The 22498-nt window shown below is 40.3% G+C and overlaps 2 protein-coding genes across 2 annotated transcripts; both read left to right on the forward strand.

The window, feature by feature from the left end:
• Nucleotides 1–10575, forward strand: LOC149979921 (uncharacterized). Its single transcript, XM_090188723.1, has 2 exons — nucleotides 1–97; nucleotides 7553–10575. Exons 1-2 carry the CDS (start codon nucleotides 1–3, stop codon nucleotides 8377–8379), a joined length of 924 nt encoding a protein of 307 aa, XP_090044849.1. The 3' UTR covers nucleotides 8380–10575.
• LOC149979922 (uncharacterized) lies at nucleotides 8530–10819 on the forward strand. Its single transcript, XM_090188797.1, has one exon. The coding sequence runs from the start codon at nucleotides 8530–8532 to the stop codon at nucleotides 10711–10713; it is 2184 nt and encodes a 727-aa protein (XP_090044923.1). The 3' UTR covers nucleotides 10714–10819.
• Nucleotides 10820–22498: the final 11679 nt, after the last annotated feature.

Raw genomic sequence — 22498 nt, forward strand, 5'->3', positions numbered from 1 at the left:
ATGTTCTGTGTGGAACCCCAGGAAGTGGAGCTGCTGCTTTCGCAACAGCTAAATGGGGAACCTAATAAAATACCAGTGGAGAGGGTGTGCGGTCCAAGTATGGGTTTAAAGGGTGTCTTTTCCAAGCTTAAAAAAGCATAAACATTTATATGCCAAGGACCAGAAAAGGTTGAAAATATTGGCCATACTGTCAATTCGGCATGACTTCTGCCGCGTTCAAAACAACTGGAAACTCAGAAGGAAAATAAAGAAGCACTGACCGGGAACGGTCATCCAACTCGGGCCTCGTTCTAGAGCTCCGACCTGAAGATCACTGACGTCATGACTCAACCTTGTTTTTTTTCCCAGTTGTCTTGAAAGCAGCATAAATTCAGAGAATACTGGACTTTGATGACAAAGTTTGATTACAAAATTTGCCATGAAGGACCGCCGCGCCACCTTCCTGTTCAAGTGAGCACAACAGAACAAGATAAGTCCAATCTTGTCTTGTATGCTACTGCATAAATTATGTAATATGCCAGGTACATATGTATACTGTAGCTAAGAAAGTAATACTAAGTGTTGTGTAGTAAGCTGTTAGTAGCCCCTCATAACTTAGCCTACTTGACTTGGTGGTATCTGCTTATATGCCCCCTTTATTTATCCTAAGGTTCTGACTTGGTGTACAGGGAAAATACTGTAAGAATGGACAGGTTATGAATTCTGTCGCTGCACATTTTAAAAGCACTAAACAAATAGTTATATTGACTACGTCCATCCTAGCTCACTGATTAATGTCTTAGTCGAAATTACAGGTTGCCTCTTATCTGCTTGTCCCCTTAGTTTGTACATCTCAATTGTCAGTAGAAACCACGTTTGTTTAAGCAAGTCCGCCTTATCAACTATGTTTTTTTTTTAAATACAGTAAATGAGGCTGAATTAACTGTTTCGCTCCCAGACAAGGCCCCGCTGATAACCAGGTGTAGAGGTGGTAGGGATCCACTCTATGGTGCTGATAAGAAAGCTCTACTGTTGGGACAGCTTTAAGTAGGACTTAACAGTTTGTGGCCACCGTTTGTCACTGTTATAGTGAAATGAATGTATTGTTTAGTGTTGTATAGTGGCGTTGCTGGCATGAATTTAAAACACTGTTGGGGAGTTTGCCCCACCAAGATTTACATGCTAAAATCGGCACTGATGTTTGTTCATTAGTTAGTACGTCACACGTATTATCTCAGACACCACTAACCTGATCATTTAGTTACGTTACAGCCTTACTCTAAAATCTATTAAATCGTTTCCCCCTCCCTCATCAATCTACACACAATAATGACAAATCAAAAACATATTTTTTTAATAAATGTTTGCAAAAAGTGAAACATCTAATTGACATTTACATAAGTATTCAGACCCTTTTACTCAGTACTTTGTTGAAGCACCTTTGGCAGCGAGTCATCTTGGGTGTGACGCTACAAGTTTTGCAAATCAAATCAAAGTTTATTTGTCACGTGCGCCGAATACAACAGGTATAGTAGACCTTACAGTGAAATGCTGAATACAACAGGTGTAGTAGACCTTACAGTGAAATGCTGAATACAACAGGTGTAGTAGACCTCACAGTGAAATGCTTACTTACAGGCTCTAACCAATAGTGCAAAAAAAAAGGTGTGTGTGTGTAGGTAAGTAAAGAAATAAAACAGTAAAAAGACTATATACAGTAGAGAGGCTATATACAGTAGAGAGGCTATATACAGTAGAGAGGCTATATACAGTAGAGAGGCTATATACAGTAGAGAGGCTATATACAGTAGAGAGACTATATACAATAGAGAGGCTATATACAGTAGAGAGGCTATATACAGTAGAGAGACTATATACAATAGAGAGGCTATATACAGTAGAGAGGCTATATACAGTAGAGAGGCTATATACAGTAGAGAGACTATATACAATAGAGAGGCTATATACAGTAGAGAGGCTATATACAGTAGAGAGACTATATACAATAGAGAGGCTATATACAGTAGAGAGACTATATACAGTAGAGAGGCTATATACAGTAGAGAGGATATATACAATAGAGAGGCTATATACAGTAGAGAGGCTATATACAGTAGAGAGACTATATACAATAGAGAGGCTATATACAGTAGAGAGGCTATATACAGTAGAGAGACTATATACAGTAGAGAGGCTATATACAGTAGAGAGACTATATACAGTAGAGAGGCTATATACAGTAGAGAGGATATATACAATAGAGAGGCTATATACAGTAGAGAGGCTATATACAGTAGAGAGGCTATATACAGTAGAGAGACTATATACAGTAGAGAGGCTATATACAGTAGAGAGACTATATACAGTAGAGAGACTATATACAGTAGAGGCTATATACAATAGAGAGGCTATATACAGTAGAGAGGCTATATACAGTAGAGAGGCTATATACAGTAGAGAGACTATATACAGTAGAGAGGCTATATACAGTAGAGAGGCTATATACAGTAGAGAGGCTATATACAATAGAGAGGCTATATACAGTAGAGAGGCTATATACAGTAGAGAGGCTATATACAGTAGAGAGACTATATACAGTAGAGAGGCTATATACAGTAGAGAGACTACATACAGTAGAGAGGCTATATACAGTAGAGAGACTATATACAGTAGAGGCTATATACAGTAGAGAGGCTATATACAGTAGAGAGGCTATATACAGTAGAGAGACTATATACAGTAGAGAGGCTATATACAGTAGAGAGGCTATATACAGTAGAGAGGCTATATACAGTAGAGAGGCTATAAAAGTAGCGAGGCTATATACAGTAGAGGGGCTATATACAGTAGAGAGGCTATATACAGTAGAGAGGCTATATACAGTAGAGAGGCTATATACAGTAGAGGGGCTATATACAGTAGAGAGGCTATATACAGTAGAGGCTATATACAATAGAGAGGCTATATACAGTAGAGAGACTATATACAGTAGAGAGACTATATACAATAGAGAGGCTATATACAGTAGAGAGGCTATATACAGTAGAGAGGCTATATACAATAGAGAGGCTATATACAGTAGAGAGGCTATATACAGTAGAGAGGCTATATACAGTAGAGAGACTATATACAATAGAGAGGCTATATACAGTAGAGAGGCTATATACAGTAGAGAGACTATATACAATAGAGAGGCTATATACAGTAGAGAGGCTATATACAGTAGAGAGGCTATATACAGTAGAGAGGCTATATACAGTAGAGAGGCTATAAAAGTAGCGAGGCTATATACAGTAGAGGGGCTATATACAGTAGAGAGGCTATATACAGTAGAGAGGCTATATACAGTAGAGAGGCTATATACAGTAGAGGGGCTATATACAGTAGAGAGGCTATATACAGTAGAGGCTATATACAATAGAGAGGCTATATACAGTAGAGAGACTATATACAGTAGAGAGACTATATACAATAGAGAGGCTATATACAGTAGAGAGGCTATATACAGTAGAGAGGCTATATACAATAGAGAGGCTATATACAGTAGAGAGGCTATATACAGTAGAGAGGCTATATACAGTAGAGAGACTATATACAATAGAGAGGCTATATACAGTAGAGAGGCTATATACAGTAGAGAGACTATATACAATAGAGAGGCTATATACAGTAGAGAGGCTATATACAGTAGAGAGGCTATATACAGTAGAGAGGCTATATACAATAGAGAGGCTATATACAGTAGAGAGGCTATATACAGTAGAGAGTCTATATACAGTAGAGAGGCTATATACAGTAGAGAGACTATATACAATAGAGAGGCTATATACAGTAGAGAGGCTATATACAGTAGAGAGACTATATACAATAGAGAGGCTATATACAGTAGAGAGGCTATATACAGTAGAGAGGCTATATACAGTAGAGAGACTATATACAATAGAGAGGCTATATACAGTAGAGAGGCTATATACAGTAGAGAGGCTATATACAGTAGAGAGGCTATATACAGTAGAGAGGCTATATACAGTAGAGAGGCTATATACAGTAGAGAGACTATATACAGTAGAGAGGCTATATACAGTAGAGAGACTATATACAGTAGAGGCTATATACAGTAGAGAGGCTATATACAGTAGAGAGGCTATATACAGTAGCGAGGCTATATACAGTAGAGAGGCTATAAAAGTAGAGGCTATATACAGTAGAGAGGCTATATACAGTAGAGAGGCTATATACAATAGAGAGGCTATATACAGTAGAGGGGCTATATACAGTAGAGGGGCTATATACAGTAGAGGGGCTATATACAGTAGAGAGGCTATAAAAGTAGAGAGGCTATATACAGTAGAGAGGCTATAAAAGTAGAGAGGCTATATACAATAGAGGCTATATACAGTACAGGGGCTATATACAGTAGAGGGGCTATATACAGTAGAGAGGCTATATACAGTAGAGGGGCTATATACAGTAGAGGGGCTATATACAGTAGAGGGGCTATATACAGTAGAGGGGCTATATACAGTAGAGAGGCTATATACAGTAGCGAGGCTATAAAAGTAGCGAGGCTATATACAGTAGAGGGGCTATATACAGTAGAGAGGCTATATACAGTAGAGAGGCTATATACAGTAGAGAGGCTATATACAGTAGAGGGGCTATATACAGTAGAGGGGCTATATACAGTAGAGGGGCTATATACAGTAGAGAGGCTATATACAGTAGAGAGGCTATATACAGTAGAGAGGCTATATACAGTAGAGGGGCTATATACAGTAGAGGGGCTATATACAGTAGAGGGGCTATATACAGTAGAGGGGCTATATACAGTAGAGAGGCTATATACAGTAGCGAGGCTATAAAAGTAGCGAGGCTATATACAGTAGAGGGGCTATATACAGTAGAGAGGCTATATACAGTAGAGAGGCTATATACAGTAGAGAGGCTATAAAAGTAGCGGGGCTATATACAGTAGAGGGGCTATATACAGTAGAGAGGCTATATACAGTAGAGAGGCTATATACAGTAGCGGGGCTATATACAGTAGAGAGGCTATAAAAGTAGCGAGGCTATATACAGTAGAGAGGCTATAAAAGTAGCGAGGCTATATACAGACACCGGTTAGTCAGGCTGATTGAGGTAGTATGTACATGTAGGTATGGTTAAAGTGACTATGCATATATGATGAACAGAGAGTAGCAGCAGCGTAAAGAGGGGTTGGCGGGTGGTGGGACACAAGGCAGATAGCACGGTTAGCCATTTGGTTACCTGTTCAGGAGTCTTATGGCTTGGGGGTAAAAACTGTTGAGAAGTGGTGTTCTCCACATGGCCAGACTTCTAGTGGTGTTCTCCACATCGGCAGACTTCTAGTGGTGTTCTCCACATGGCCAGACTTCGAGTGGTGTTCTCCACATGGCCAGACTTCTAGTGGTGTTCTCCACATGGCCAGACTTCTAGTGGTGTTCTCCACATGGCCAGACTTCTAGTGGTGTTCTCCACATGGCCAGACTTCTAGTGGTGTTCTCCACATGGCCAGACTTCTAGTGGTGTTCTCCACATGGCCAGACTTCTAGTGGTGTTCTCCACATGGCCAGACTTCTAGTGGTGTTCTCCACATGGCCAGTATTCTAGTGGTCTTCTCTCCTTTTAATGCTCTGTTGCTCATCCTTGAAAAATGACTGAAATAGACACAATTCGACATACTGTACAAACAATTATCTAGGCTTTTTTTTTACCCAATTTTTCTCCTCAATTTCACTAAGTAGCTAATTAAAGTGTAGTCAGTGGCTCGCTAACACAGAGAAACGGGACTAAATAAATTCATGGATTGGACACGGGTCTCGGATTTCGTTAGAGATGACATGCAGGATCTTCCTGCAGGAAGTTGTAGTCTTGCTGAGGTGTTCTATGTTGCTAATTAGCGTTTCAAATTCGAGAGTAAATTGAGGCTAATATATTGATAAAACTCAACCTTCTTTGCAAGAAAATTACACGTTTTTGCCTACAGGACAACATTTGTTTGTATTGCTTTTAAATATTTTTTATACATTTTGATCTTATTAACACTTCGTTCTAGCTAGCTATTCGTCTCGGTAGCTATCAAGTAAACACACGAGATGAAATAAATACAAAATTAAACTGCTTATTTCCATAGTAATCAGTTCAGCTGTTTACAGATCATGTATCCCATCTAACCATAATGTCTCGATAGCCCAGTCTTACATGATCGTGGCTAGAAGGGGTACAGATGATGTCAGTCGAAGTGATGTCAAATGGTACCACTAAATGACCACGGTGCTCCACTAAATGACCACGGTGCTCCACCAAATGACCACGGTGCTCCACCAAATGACCTTGGTGCTCCACTAAATGACCACGGTGCTCCACTAAATGACCACGGTGCTCCACTAAATGACCACGGTGCTCCACTAAATGACCACGGTGCTCCACTAAATGACCACGGTGCTCCACCAAATGACCACGGTACTCCACTAAAGGACCACGGTGCTCCACTAAATGACCACGGTGCTCCACTAAATGACCACGGTACTTGCCTACGGAGCAGCAAGAGGAACTTCCCCTCCCTTCCTTCAGGCTCTAAATCTACACCCGAGCACTCAGTTCTACCACCTCTGGTCTCTTGGCCCTCCCACCCCTACGGGAGGGCAGTTCACTTTCATCCCAGTCAAGCTCCTCTCTTTCCTGAAGCAAGGACAGCACAGTCTCTGCCCATCTTCCAAAAACATCTGAAACCCTACCTCTTCAAAGAGTGTCTTAACCCACATCGAAGCACAGAGTTGTGGGGTTGGAAGTCTGAGTTCACAGCGAGAGTGTGATGTCACTATAGCTACTCCCTTCTAGCCATAACCAGCTGGTAGCTTCATTCCCTCTAGCCATAACCAGTTGGTAGCTACTCCCTTCTAGCCATAACCAGCTGGTGGCCACATCCCTTCTAGCCATAACCAGTTGGTAGCTACTCCTTTCTAGCCATAACCAGCTGGTAGCCACATCCCTTCTAGCCATAACCAGCTGGTAGCTACATCCCTTCTAGCCATAACCAGTTGGTAGCTACTCCTTTCTAGCCATAACCAGCTGGTAGCTACAATGTTTAAATCTCTGTAAAATGAAGTTTTAAATCTCCCGTTCCTCCCAACCTTGCTCAATACACTCACCATCTCCCAAGATGGCCGCTTAATTATAAACCTGAACCTAGGTTGAAGATAACTGGACAGGACAACCTCGTATTCCAATGCAGAAGCTTTCGAAATTAAAGAGATTCATGGAACTAGCGCCGGTCTCTTTTTAGAATTCTGCCTCATTTATGCAAAGAATTATGGGATATTAGAATCCTCTTCTTGTCCTAACCTGAATATATTCAATCTAGATTTGAATGCAAGTGGTTAAGATCTTCCTCTTATGTAATATTGCAAATATGAAGTAGCAAAATGGGGCTAGTAAATCACCTGCTGCAGTTATGTTGCATTAGTTCAGAGAATTCTGAATAGACTTCAGTGTGAATATTTGTAATTGTTTCTTGGGTGCTAGCTACTTATTTCCTTTCCTCTCTCTCCAGATCCCCAGAAGCTAAATCTCCCCGAAGAAGAGGTTTCCCTTAAGCAGCAGCATTGTGAGCAGGAGTGGAGCCCTAGTCCGGGGCAGGAGGACCCAGAGCCCACACAGATTACACAGGAACAGAAGGAACTCAAGACCAGTCAGGAGGAAGAGCAGCTTCAAAGACTTAGGTCTGCTACCACAGAGGTTGTACAATTGATATTTATTCCTCGCTGTGTGGAAAGTGACTGTGACCAGGACAGCAAGACGGACTCTCTGCCCTCCAACACAACTGAACAGACCCAATCAGCATTGGATGACGAGGACTACAGAGCATCACAACTATCCAGTCACTTTCATCCCCTCTCTACAGTAAATCCACGCTGTTCTGCAGCTCTGAGTGAAATCGTTGTAAGTATTGATGAAGACGAGGGTGAAGAACTACCGTCAAGGTCAAAGAGAACACGGGAAAATAAAAAACAAATCTCTCAAGTCTGCACTGAGGCCAAGACAACCAGTGAGCTGAAAGCACCTTTAAAGTCTCACACAAACAGGAGACCATGCAGGTGTCGTGTGTGCAGTAAATGCTTTAAGACACCGGGCCCTTTAAAAGTACATTGGAGAATTCACACAGGGGAGAAATCACACCGCTGTCCTTTTTGTTTTCGAAGATTTAAGTCATTAAACGTTCTACAACTACACCAGGAAGTTCACACAGGGGAGAAAGATAGACCACAGCAATGTCCTGTGTGCAATGAATCCTTTTTTGGCATAGCTTCTTTAAAAGAGCATCAGCGAATTCACACAGGTATCCTATATCAGTGTACAGAATCTGGCAAATCCTTCTGAGTCAAGAAAGACTTCAACAAGCATATAAGGACTACTCGCCCAGAGAGAGAACCAGTGACTCATCCAGAGAGAGAACCAGTGACTCACCCAGAGAGAGAACTAGTGACTCACCCAGAGAGAGAACCAGTGACTCATCCAGAGAGAGAACCAATGACTCACCCAGAGAGAGAACCAGTGACTCATCCAGAGAGAGAACCAGTGACTCATCCAGAGAGAGAACCAGTGACTCATCCAGAGAGAGAACCAGTGACTCCAACAGAGAGAGAACCAGTGACTCATCCAGAGAGAGAACCAGTGACTCACCCAGAGAGAGAACCAGTGACTCACCCAGAGAGAGAACCAGTGACTCACCCAGAGAGAGAACCAGTGACTCGCCCAGAGAGAGAACCAGTGACTCATCCAGAGAGAGAACCAGTGACTCATCCAGAGAGAGAACCAGTGACTCCAACAGAGAGAGAACCAGTGACTCACCCAGAGAGAGAACCAGTGACTCGCCCAGAGAGAGAACCAGTGACTCATCCAGAGAGAGAACCAGTGACTCCAACAGAGCGAGAACCAGTGACTCATCCAGAGAGAGAACCAGTGACTCGCCCAGAGAGAGAACCAGTGACTCACCCAGAGAGAGAACCAGTGACTCACCCAGAGAGAGAACCAGTGACTCGCCCAGAGAGAGAACCAGTGACTCATCCAGAGAGAGAACTACATCAGTGTTTTGTTTGTAGAAAAAGCTTCACAACATTGAGTTATTTTGTAATCCACCAGCGAATTCACACCGGAGAAAAACCGTATCTGTGCCATGTTTGCAGAAAAAGCTTCATTAGGAAGGAATACCTCATTAAGCATATGGTAAATCACACTGGAGAAAAGCCATATCTGTGCAATGTTTGCAGCAAAAGCTTCATTAGGAAGGCGTGCCTGAGAGTACATGTGGTAACTCACACAGGGGAGAAATCTCATCATTGTAACGTTTGCAGCAAAAGCTTCACTCAGAAGAAAGGCCTGAGCGTGCATATGAGGACTCACACAGGGGAGAAACCTTTCAAGTGCCCTGTATGTGAAAAATGCTTCACCTATTCAAATAAGCTAAAATGCCACCAGCAAATCCACACAGGGGAGAAACCATATACGTGCCAAGACTGCAGCAAAACCTTCACTCAGAGTGGAGGTCTGTCACGTCATATGAAGACTCACACTGGAGAGAAACCGTATAAGTGTTCCGTATGTGAAAAACGCTTCACATCGCCAACTAATCTTAAACTCCACCAGCGAATCCATACAAGAGTGAAATCATTTACGTGCCCTGCGTGTGAGGAAGGCTTTACATCGTCAAGTCTTCTAAAACGTCACCAGCAGAATCACTGTGGACAGAAGACAGAAAAAAAACCTCCAGAGGAAACCTTTCTCTGCAGTGATTGTGGCAAAAGCTTCCGTACCATGAGTTACCTGAGAGTGCACATGAGGACTCACACAGGGGAGAAATCGTACGCGTGCTCTGTATGTGAAGAAGGCTTCACGTCAGCCCCTTCTCTAAAACATCTTCAGCAAATCCACACGGGAGAGAAATCACAAGTTTGTGTCAAAAGCTTCCTTGTGAAGGGAGGCCTGACAGGACATATGACGACTCACACAGGGGAGAAAGCAAATAAGTGTACTACATGTGATAATTGCTTTATAACAGCATCTGATCTAAAAGTCCACCAGAAAATTCACGATGGAGGGAAACCATATCAGTGCAAGGAATGTGACAAATGCTTCACTCAAAGGTCAACATTAAAAAAACACATAAGGTCTCACACAGAACTGCATATGTGCCACGTGTGCAGCAAAAACTTCACCCAAAAGGGAAACCTGACACAACATATGAGGAATCACACAGGGGAGAAACTCTTTAAGTGCCCTGTATGTGAAGGAGGCTTCACGTCAGCCCCTTCTCTAAAACTCCATCAGCAAATTCACACTGGCGAGAAACCACATCAGTGTGAAGTTTGTGGCAAACGCTTCATTCAGAAGGGAAACCTGACAGGACATATGAAGACTCACACAGGGGAGAAACCCTTTACGTGTGAAGTTTGTGGCAAACGCTTCCTTCAGAGGGGAAACCTGACAATACATATGAAGATTCACACAGGGGAGAAATCTTTTAAGTGTTCTGTATGTGAAAAGCGCTTCGCAACACTACGTGATATGACACGCCACAAGATAATTCACACGGGAGAGAAACCATATCGCTGCAACGATTGTGACAAATGTTTTAATCAGAGTAGTTCCCTTAAATCACACATGAAGAATATTCACAAGAGAGAGAGAGAGAGAACACAAGTGTCCATTGTGTAAAACAGGTCCGTATGAAAATCTAAAGGTTAATTCTAACTGACACCGGTAAGAGAACATCATATCACGGCTGAAAGGAATGATTGAATGACTGAACTTGTAGAACATTGTCTATAACCCATATTGCTTATTTGTTTAGAGCGCAGTCTGAATTTGTAGGCAGCAGGTGTCCTTATTGATTAATTGTCAAATGAAACATAGAAACCCATATTTATTGATTAATGATAAAAGACAGTTGTTCAAATATCCTATCTTCACACGAAGGAAGCTTTGGTTGTTGTTAAAGGACAATGCTCATTGATCATAAAATGTTTGATTCTAAATTAATGAATGATTATCATGTTGAAGCAATTCTATTTCAATTATGTTTATTAACATGGCTATCAGAGTATAAGACAGTAGGCCCGGTATTCATAAACCTCTCATGATGAATTTCCACCTGAGACTTACTCCACACCAGTGTGTAGCCAATGTTAATGTCTATTGCTGTTTAGTTGTCTGAGGTTGCGGATCCAAAAGTAGCCACACCGTTCCGCCCCCCCCGTTCCGCCCCCATGATGTTCGGTGTTGTTTAGAATGCTGTTTGGTGTTGTTTAGAATGCTGTTTGGTGTTGTTTAGAATGCTGTTTGGTGTTGTTTAGAATGCTGTTTGGTGTTGTTTAGAATGATGTTTGGTGTTGTTTAGAATGCTGTTTGGTGTTGTTTAGAATGCTGTTTGGTGTTGTTTAGAATGCTGTTCGGTGTTGTTTTAGAATGATGTTCGGTGAGTGTATTCTAGAGCAGATGCTGGTAACAAACTGTAGCATACCACACAGTAGGTGGGGGGAGTTGTGATGGAAGATGGGGTGGGTCATTTTGTGATTAGAAAAGTGTGGTGAGTTAAATGTGTGAGCCCATGTGTGTCTGAGACCAGGAGTTGTGACAGAGAGAGTTTGCAATTTTGTGCAGATATGGGAAATACATTTTAAAATAAATTACAAATATTTTGTAATCTACACCTCCGTTAGGATGATAGATGTAATCTACACCTCCGTTAGGATGATAGATGTAATCTACAGGATGACAGATGTAATCTACTCCTCCGTTAGGATGATAGATGTAATCTACTCTGTTAGGATGATAGATGTAATCTACAGGATGACAGATGTAATCTACACCTCCATTAGGATGATAGATGTCATCTACAGGATGACAGATGTAATCTACTCCTCCGTTAGGATGATAGATGTCATCTACAGGATGACAGATGTAATCTACACCTCCATTAGGATGATAGATGTAATCTACAGGATGATAGATGTAATCTACAGGATGGCAGATGTAATCTACTCCTCCGTTAGGATGACAGATGTAATCTACACCTCCATTAGGATGACAGATGTAATCTACTCCTCCAATAGGATGATAGATGTAATCCACTCCTCCGTTAGGATGATAGATGTAATCTACTCCTCTGTTAGGATGACAGATGTAATCTACACCTCCATTAGGATGACAGATGTAATCTACTCCTCCATTAGGTTGATAGATGTAATCTACAGGATGACAGATGTAATCTACTCCTCCGTTAGGATGACAGATGTAATCTACTCCTCCATTAGGATGATAGATGTAATCTACTCCTCCATTAGGATGATAGATGTAATCTACTCCTCCATTAGGATGATAGATGTAATCTACTCCTCCGTTAGGTTGATAGATGTAATCTACTCCTCCAATAGGATGATAGATGTAATCTACTCCTCCATTAGGATGATAGATGTAATCTACTCCTCCATTAGGATGATAGATGTAATCTACTCCTCCGTTAGGTTGATAGATGTAATCTACTCCTCCAATAGGATGATAGATGTAATCTACTCCTCCATTAGGATGACAGATGTAATCTACTCCTCCAATAGGATGATAGATGTAATCTACTCCTCCGTTAGGTTGATAGATGTAATCTACTCCTCCATTAGGATGATAGATGTAATCTACAGGATGATAGATGTAATCTACAGGATGATAGATGTAATCTACTCCTCCGTTATGATGACAGATGTAATCTACTCCTCCGTTAGGTTGATAGATGTAATCTACAGGATGACAGATGTAATCTACAGGATGATAGATGTAATCTACAGGATGATAGATGTAATCTACTCCTCCGTTAGGATGACAGATGTAATCTACTCCTCCGTTAGGATGATAGATGTAATCTACTCCTCCGTTAGGATGATAGATGTAATCTACTCCTCCATTAGGTTGATAGATGTAATCTACTCCTCCGTTAGGATGATAGATGTAATCTACTCCTCCATTAGGTTGATAGATGTAATCTACTCCTCTGTTAGGATGATAGATGTAATCTACTCCTCCATTAGGTTGATAGATGTAATCTACTCCTCTGTTAGGATGATAGATGTAATCTACACCTCCATTAGGTTGATAGATGTAATCTACAGGATGACAGATGTAATCTACAGGATGATAGATGTAATCTACTCCTCTGTTAGGATGATAGATGTAATCTACTCCTCCATTAGGTTGATAGATGTAATCTACTCCTCCATTAGGATGATAGATGTAATCTACAGGATGACAGATGTAATCCACTCCTCCGTTAGGATGACAGATGTAATCTACTCCTCTGTTAGGATGATAGATGTAATCTACAGGATGACAGATGTAATCCACTCCTCCGTTAGGATGACAGATGTAATCTACTCCTCCGTTAGGATGACAGATGTAATCTACTCCTCTGTTAGGATGATAGATGTAATCTACAGGATGACAGATGTAATCTACACCTCCATTAGGATGATAGATGTAATCTACTCCTCCATTAGGATGATAGATGTAATCTACTCCTCCATTAGGATGATAGATGTAATCTACTCCTCCATTAGGATGATAGATGTAATCTACTCCTCCGTTAGGATGATAGATGTAATCTACTCCTCCGTTAGGATGATAGATGTAATCTACAGGATGACAGATGTAATCCACTCCTCCGTTAGGATGACAGATGTAATCTACTCCTCTGTTAGGATGATAGATGTAATCTACTCCTCCATTAGGATGATAGATGTAATCTACTCCTCCGTTATGATGATAGATGTAATCTACTCCTCCATTAGGATGATAGATGTAATCTACTCCTCCATTAGGATGATAGATGTAATCTACTCCTCTGTTAGGATGATAGATGTAATCTACTCCTCCATTAGGATGATAGATGTAATCTACTCCTCCGTTATGATGACAGATGTAATCTACTCCTCTGTTAGGATGACAGATGTAATCTACTCCTCCGTTATGATGATAGATGTAATCTACAGGATGATAGATGTAATCTACTCCTCCATTAGGATGACAGATGTAATCTACTCCTCCGTTAGGATGATAGATGTAATCTACAGGATGATAGATGTAATCTACTCCTCCATTAGGATGATAGATGTAATCTACTCCTCCGTTAGGATGACAGATGTAATCTACTCCTCCATTAGGATGATAGATGTAATCTACTCCTCCATTAGGATGATAGATGTAATCTACTCCTCCATTAGGATGATAGATGATAGATGTAATCTACTCCTCCATTAGGATGATAGATGTAATCTACTCCTCCATTAGGATGATAGATGTAATCTACTCCTCCGTTATGATGATAGATGTAATCTACTCCTCTGTTAGGATGATAGATGTAATCTACTCCTCCATTAGGATGATAGATGTAATCTACTCCTCCGTTATGATGATAGATGTAATCTACAGGATGATAGATGTAATCTACTCCTCCACTAGGATGACAGATGTAATCTACTCCTCCATTAGGATGATAGATGTAATCTACACCTCCATTAGGATGATAGATGTAATCTACACCTCCATTAGGATGATAGATGTAATCTACTCCTCCATTAGGATGATAGATGTAATCTACTCCTCCGTTAGGATGATAGATGTAATCTACTCCTCCATTAGGATGATAGATGTAATCTACTCCTCCATTAGGATGATAGATGTAATCTACTCCTCCGTTAGGATGATAGATGTAATCTACTCCTCCATTAGGATGATAGATGTAATCCACTCCTCCGTTAGGATGATAGATGTAATCTACACCTCCATTAGGATGATAGATGTAATCTACACCTCCATTAGGATGATAGATGTAATCTACTCCTCCATTAGGATGATAGATGTAATCTACTCCTCCGTTAGGATGATAGATGTAATCTACTCCTCCATTAGGATGATAGATGTAATCTACTCCTCCATTAGGATGATAGATGTAATCTACTCCTCCGTTAGGATGATAGATGTAATCTACTCCTCCATTAGGATGATAGATGTAATCCACTCCTCCGTTAGGATGATAGATGTAATCTACTCCTCCATTAGGATGATAGATGTAATCTACTCCTCCGTTAGGATGATAGATGTAATCTACTCCTCCATTAGGATGACAGATGTAATCTACTCCTCTGTTAGGATGACAGATGTAATCTACAGGATGACAGATGTAATCTACTCCTCCGTTAGGATGACAGATGTAATCTACACCTCCGTTATGATGACAGATGTAATCTACTCCTCCGTTATGATGATAGATCTAATCTACAGGATGACAGATGTAATCTACTCCTCCGTTAGGATGACAGATGTAATCCACTCCTCTGTTATGATGACAGATGTAATCTACTCCTCTGTTAGGATGATAGATGTAATCCACTCCTCCGTTAGGATGATAGATGTAATCCACTCCTCCGTTAGGATGATAGATGTAATCTACTCCTCCGTTAGGATGATAGATGTAATCTACTCCTCCATTAGGATGATAGATGTAATCTACAGGATGATAGATGTAATCTACAGGATGACAGATGTAATCTACAGGATGACAGATGTAATCTACTCCTCTGTTAGGATGATAGATGTAATCTACTCCTCCGTTAGGATGATAGATGTAATCTACAGGATGATAGATGTAATCTACAGGATGACAGATGTAATCTACTCCTCTGTTAGGATGATAGATGTAATCTACTCCTCCGTTAGGATGATAGATGTAATCTACTCCTCCATTAGGATGATAGATGTAATCTACTCCTCCATTAGGATGATAGATGTAATCTACAGGATGATAGATGTAATCTACTCCTCCATTAGGATGATAGATGTAATCTACTCCTCCAATAGGATGATAGATGTAATCTACTCCTCTGTTAGGATGATAGATGTAATCTACTCCTCTGTTAGGATGATAGATGTAATCTACTCCTCCATTAGGATGATAGATGTAATCTACTCCTCTGTTAGGATGATAGATGTAATCTACTCCTCCGTTAGGATGATAGATGTAATCTACTCCTCCATTAGGATGATAGATGTAATCTACTCCTCCGTTATGATGACAGATGTAATCTACTCCTCCATTAGGATGATAGATGTAATCTACTCCTCCATTAGGTTGATAGATGTAATCTACAGGATGACAGATGTAATCTACTCCTCCGTTAGGATGACAGATGTAATCTACTCCTCCATTAGGATGATAGATGTAATCTACTCCTCCGTTAGGATGATAGATGTAATCTACTCCTCCGTTAGGATGATAGATGTAATCTACTCCTCCATTAGGATGATAGATGTAATCTACTCCTCTGTTAGGATGATAGATGTAATCTACTCCTCCATTAGGATGATAGATGTAATCTACTCCTCTGTTAGGATGATAGATGTAATCTACTCCTCCGTTAGGATGATAGATGTAATCTACTCCTCCATTAGGATGATAGATGTAATCTACTCCTCCGTTATGATGACAGATGTAATCTACTCCTCCATTAGGATGATAGATGTAATCTACTCCTCCGTTAGGATGATAGATGATAGATGTAATCTACTCCTCCGTTAGGATGATAGATGTAATCTACTCCTCTGTTAGGATGATAGATGTAATCCACTCCTCCGTTAGGATGATAGATGTAATCCACTCCTCCGTTAGGATGATAGATGTAATCCACTCCTCCGTTAGGATGACAGATGTAATCCACTCCTCCGTTAGATGTAATCTACTCCTCCATTAGGATGATAGCTTTAATCTACAGGATGATAGATGTAATCTACTCCTCCATAATCATAACATTCTAGTACACAGTCAAATACTGAAGACCGGGATTAAACACATTGCACACACATTATTTTGTAAACTTCAAGGAGTTCACACTCCAGGCCATGGTTGACCAGGTTGAAGTTCTGGCCCTAGGCCTTGATTTGTTTTCAGTGTGGTGGAGTTGATCAGCTCTTCGAGGTAACCCAAAGTGGCAGGAAACCTGTATATCCTCAACACGGTTGATAAGGATTTTGTACAAAGCTTATTTATCTGTTTACCCATACAGTATCCCAGTGAAACTTAAGTCATACACAGTGCAAAGTGTGTGTTTGTATGAGTTAGTGCCTGTGAAGAACTGTGTGTGATAATTGGCACTTTAGGAAGTTGAGTAGAACTACCCTGTGACATTAACTACATTTTAGTGGTTGTTTTGGCATGTCTGTAAATCTATTGTCACAGCAAATCTTACGAACAGATACAAACGTGTACTTGTCTAGAATGTTACTAGCTCTGTAGGTATGAAAACATTAGATTTTTTTTTAAACGAGGGCTAGATTAAAATCCGGAAGATCATCTTTGTAGCGTGTTTGACATGTAAACGGAATTTCTGATTGACCGTGAATGATGTCTCCACGAATGCAGGAACATTGCCTTTTTAAAATGTCAACCTCGCTATAACGTGGACCTTCCAGCGCTCCCGGATTGAATCTAGGCGATAGCCTTTAAAATCTGTGTCATGTAAATTCCATCCACATCCATTCAGAGCTTATATGACCCTTCATACACCCCAAAAGCATAGATTAATTTGCTTTAAAAATGATATATATAACCTACATCTTCTTTCTGTGCCCAAAAGCTAAAGGAAGAACACATTCCACGTTGCGAAAAGGTTTTTCCCTGAGCAGGGACTATAGGAGAGATTTGTAGGGACTGGCAGACTTCTGAGGGGTTGGGAAGGGTATCCCGAGGGGCGGGGAAGAGTTGTTTTTGGGATGGATTGCTTGGGGTTGCTTGGGGGGAGAAGCTGGGGTGGGGGCTGGCTAACTGGTTTCTGAGGGGTTGAGGTGGGTGCTGGCAGGGTTCTGTATGCCTAGGATAACAAAGAGGTAAACATAAATGTAGGTAAACAAGTAGGTAAATCACATTACTAGTTTTAAAAATATACAGTACCAGTCAAAAGTTTGTACACACCTACTCATTCAAGGATTTTTCCTATTTTATTGTATATACATAGTAGGATAATACTGAAATAACACAAATGGAATCATGTAGTAACCAAAAAAAAGTTTAAAATAAATCAAAATAAATTTGAGATTCTTCAAAGTAGCCACCCTTTGCCTTGATGACAGCTTTGCACACTCTTGGCATTCTCTCAACCAGCTTCATGAGGTAGTCACCTGGAATGCATTTCAATGAACAGGTTTGCCTTCTTAAAAGTTAATTTATGGAACTTATTTCCTTTTATTATACACCAGCCCGAGAGGCTCCTATTTACATTGACAAGCATACGAGGAACCTTTTAATTATACACCAACCTGCGATTGTGTTAATAAGATGAACATATATCTATCAGCCAGCTAAGATACAGCTTGCTATATTAGCTCATTGCCCCAGAGAAAATAGCTAGGTAAGCAGTTAGTACAAATAGTAGTTGTACTTGCTATAACATGTAACATTTGCTAGTTAGATGATTCAAAACATTAGCCAACTAGCTAAACAGCCAGCAAAGATGCAGCTAGCTAGCTAAGATATAGCGTGCTATTTTAGCTCATTGTTCCAGAGAAAATAGCTAGCTAAGCAGTTAGTTAAGGTAGTAGCTGTACTTGCTGCATTATGTAGTTAGATAAAAAAAAAAAAAAGCATTAGCTAAATGGCCAGCCAATCCACAAGCAAGCTAAGTTAGCTCTTTTGAAAAGATAACTAACCAGCAAAGTAGTTAAACTCATTTATAGAGTGCCTTAAGAAAGTACACCCATGTGGCGCAGTGGTTTAAGGCACTACATCTCAGTGCTAGAGGCGTCACTACAGACCCTGGTTCGATTCCACAACTTGCAGTGATTGGGAGTCCCATAGGGCGGCGCACAATTGGCCCAGCGTCGTTAGGGTTTGGCCGGGGTAGGCCGTCGTTGTAAATAAAATATAAAAAAGTATTCATACCACTTGACTTATTCCACATTTTGTGGTGTTACAGCCTGAATTCAAAATGGATAAAATAGATTGTAGAAAACTTTTGAAAAATGAAATACAGAAATATCTAATTTACATAAGTATTCACACCCTTGAGTCAATACTTTGTAGAAGCACCTTTCACAGCGATTAGAGCTGTGAGTCTTTTTGGGTAAGTCTCTAAGAGCTTTCCACACCTGGATTGCGCAACATTTCCCCATTATTATTTTCAAAATTCTTCAAGTTGGTTGTTGATCATTGCCAGACAAACATATACTACTGTAACTCAGCCACTCAGGAAATGTCACTCTTCTTGGTAAGCAATGCCAGTTTAGATTTGTCCTTGGGTTTAGGTTATTGTCCTGCTGAAGGGTGGATTCATCTCCCAGTGTCTGGTGGAAAGCAGACTGAACCAGGTTTTCCTCTCGGATTTTGCCTGTGCCTAGCGCCATTCCATACATTTTTGATCCTGAAAAACTCCCCAGTCCTTAATAACTTCAAGCATACCCATAACATAATGCAGCCACCACTAGGCTTAAACAAATGGAGAGTGGTACTCAGTAATGTGTTGTATTGGATTTGACCCAAACATAACACTTTGTATTCAAGACAAAAAGTTAATTGCATTGCCACAGTATTACTTTAGTGCCTTGTTGCGAACAGGATGCATGTTTTGGAATATTTTTATTCTGTACAGGCCTACTTCTTTTCACTCTATCAATTTGGTTAGTATTGTTGAGTAACTACAATGTTGATCCATCCCCAGTTTCCTCCTATCACAGCCATTCAACTCTTTAACTGGTTTAAAGTCACCATTGGTCTCATGGTGAAATTCCTGAGCGGTTTCTTTCCTCTCCGGCAACTGAGTTAGGAAGGACGCCTGTATCTTTGTAGTGACTGGGTGTATTGATACACCATCCAAAGTGTAATTAATTACTTCACCATGCTCAAAGGGATATTCAATGTCTGCTTTTTTTACCCATCTACCAATAGGTGCCCTTCTTTGTGAGGCATTGGAAAACCTCCCTGGTCTTTGTGGTTGAATCTGTGTTTGAAATTCACTAGTCGACTGAGGGAAGTTACATATAATTGTATGTGTGGGGTACAGAGATGAGGTAATCATTAAACATTCATGTCTAACACTATTTTTGCACACAGTGAATCCATGCAACTTATTATTTGACTTGTTAAGCACATTTGTTCTCCTGAACTTATTCAGGTTTGCCTTAAAATAATTATCTCTTAAGGATACGCCCCTTTTCCCCCCATTTTCGCCTACAATGATATACCCAAATCTAACTGCCTGTAGCTCAGGCCCTGAAGCAAGGACATGCATATTATTGGTACCATTTGAAAGGAAGCACTTTGAAGTTTGTGGAAATGTGAAAGGAATGTGGGAGAATATAACACGTTAGATCTGGTAAAAGATAAATCCCCCCCAAAAAATGTTTTTTTTTGTACCATCTTTGAAATGCAGGAGAAAGGACATAATGTATTATTCCAGCCCAGGTGCAATTTAGATGTTGGCCACACTGGCAGCAGTGTATGTGCAACGTTTTAGACTGATCCAATGAACCATTGTATTTCTGTTCCAAATGTTGTATCAAGACTGCCCAAATGTGCCTAATTTGTTTATGAATAACTTTTCATGTTCAAAATTGTGCACTCTCCTCAAACAATAGCATGGTATTCTTTCACTGTAAATTGAACAGTGCAGTTAGATTAACAAGAGTTTAAGCTTTCTGCCAATATCAGATATGTCTATGTCTTGGGATATGTTCTTGTTACTTACAACCTCATGCTAATCGCATTAGCCTACGTTAGCGCAACCGTCCCCAAATAGGTTTTTAACAAAGGGGTGGAATACTTGTCTCTAGACATTTCACCTTTTCATTAATTTTTAAAAACATAATTCCACTTCGACATTATGGGTTATTGTGTGTGATACAATCTCAATTTAATCCATTTTAAATTCAGGCTGTAACACAACAAAATGTGGAAAAAGTCAAGGGGTGTGAATACTTTCTGAGGGCCATGCATGTCAGACTGTATAATTTGGAAATAGTCTTGTCATTTTAGTGTTTTATATATTAGCCAGTATAATAAAAACATGTTATTGCCATTTTGTGTAAAAAAATTTTTTGCTTACCTTAGTGATGTGCTAACATTAGCTAGATATGTATAACTAATCCAAGATACATCCTGTCATTTCCAATGGTAGCAAATGAACCATAGTGGGAAGAACAGGCAAGGAGGTGGGGAGAGCAAAGCAAGATTATATTGGCGCGTTCTAGAATGTATTTGGATATTTCCATAATGGAACTTCTACTCTGTTAAATGCCCTCGTGCAATAACTTAATTCGCCTTTACACTCCTAAACAACAAGATGGCGTAGCAGTAAGTCGTCCTGTCGTGTCCCTTGTATATATTGTTTCTTTTTCGTTTTTTTTTACATACTTTTCATACTTTTCTAAGCATATCTCTTTAAAAACATTTTGCTAAACCTAAGCTTCCAATACTCTCCTGCAACCCGCCTACCTCATGCCTTTTGCACACATTGTATATAGACTCCCCCTTTGTTTTCTACTGTGTTATTGACTTGTTAATTGTTTACTCCATGTGTAACTCTGTGTTGTCTGCTCATACTGCTATGCTTTATCTTGGCCAGGTCGCAGTTGCAAATGAGAACTTGTTCTCAACTAGCTTACCTGGTTAAATAAAGGTGTTCTCAACTAGCCTACCTGGTTAAATAAAGGTGAAATAAAAAAATAAAATAAAAAAAAAACAACGCAATTTTTTAAAAACTTTAGCAATGGGTAAAGTCTACAAAACTTAGTTTTCGTAACAGATTATAGTTTATGGGAAGAGTACTGTTTTGAGATCAAATGTTTCATAGGCCAAAATCCACCGCGCTCCATCTTGTCCCACTGCCGGCCACTGGGCTTCTTCTCATCACCATATTTGGTAGTGAGAGGAAAATGCCAAACGGATGCTTCAGATTTATACGTCCGGTGAAACATCTGACTCATTGTTCTGTGTCACTACTGTGGGAATTAGTTATTCTTCCGCAAGTGCACGTTTGCTATTTGATTGTCTGATGAGGAAGAATGAACGGAGTTGCTTAAACAGGCATTAGCTCCTCCTAGGCAACCTACAAGTCACAATGGGGTCTTTTTTGAACAATTTTGCTTAACCATACCTGTATGAAATATAGTTATAGTAGTCCCCAAAATGTCTTCAAATGTTCATAGTTATGTATACTGAACAAAAATATAAACGCAACAATTAACGATTTTGGTCATTTTGTCAACAAGGCAGCAGGGCCCCCTAGCAGCAGGCGACCGTTGCCTGGAGCCGGACCTGCTGCCTTGTTGACAAAATGACCAAGAGGCACAGATTACTTTTTGAGTTGTGAAGGGGCACTCCTGCTCCTCCCTCCCCGCTTTCGCCCGAAGACGTAACGGGCCTTTGCCCGGGGCCTCGTCACTCAGCATAATCGAATTCACCCAATACTCC

The sequence above is a fragment of the Oncorhynchus mykiss genome, chromosome 10, assembly GCF_057628025.1.
Source record: "Oncorhynchus mykiss isolate SJ-2025 chromosome 10, ASM5762802v1, whole genome shotgun sequence".
Classification (NCBI taxonomy): domain Eukaryota; kingdom Metazoa; phylum Chordata; class Actinopteri; order Salmoniformes; family Salmonidae; genus Oncorhynchus; species Oncorhynchus mykiss.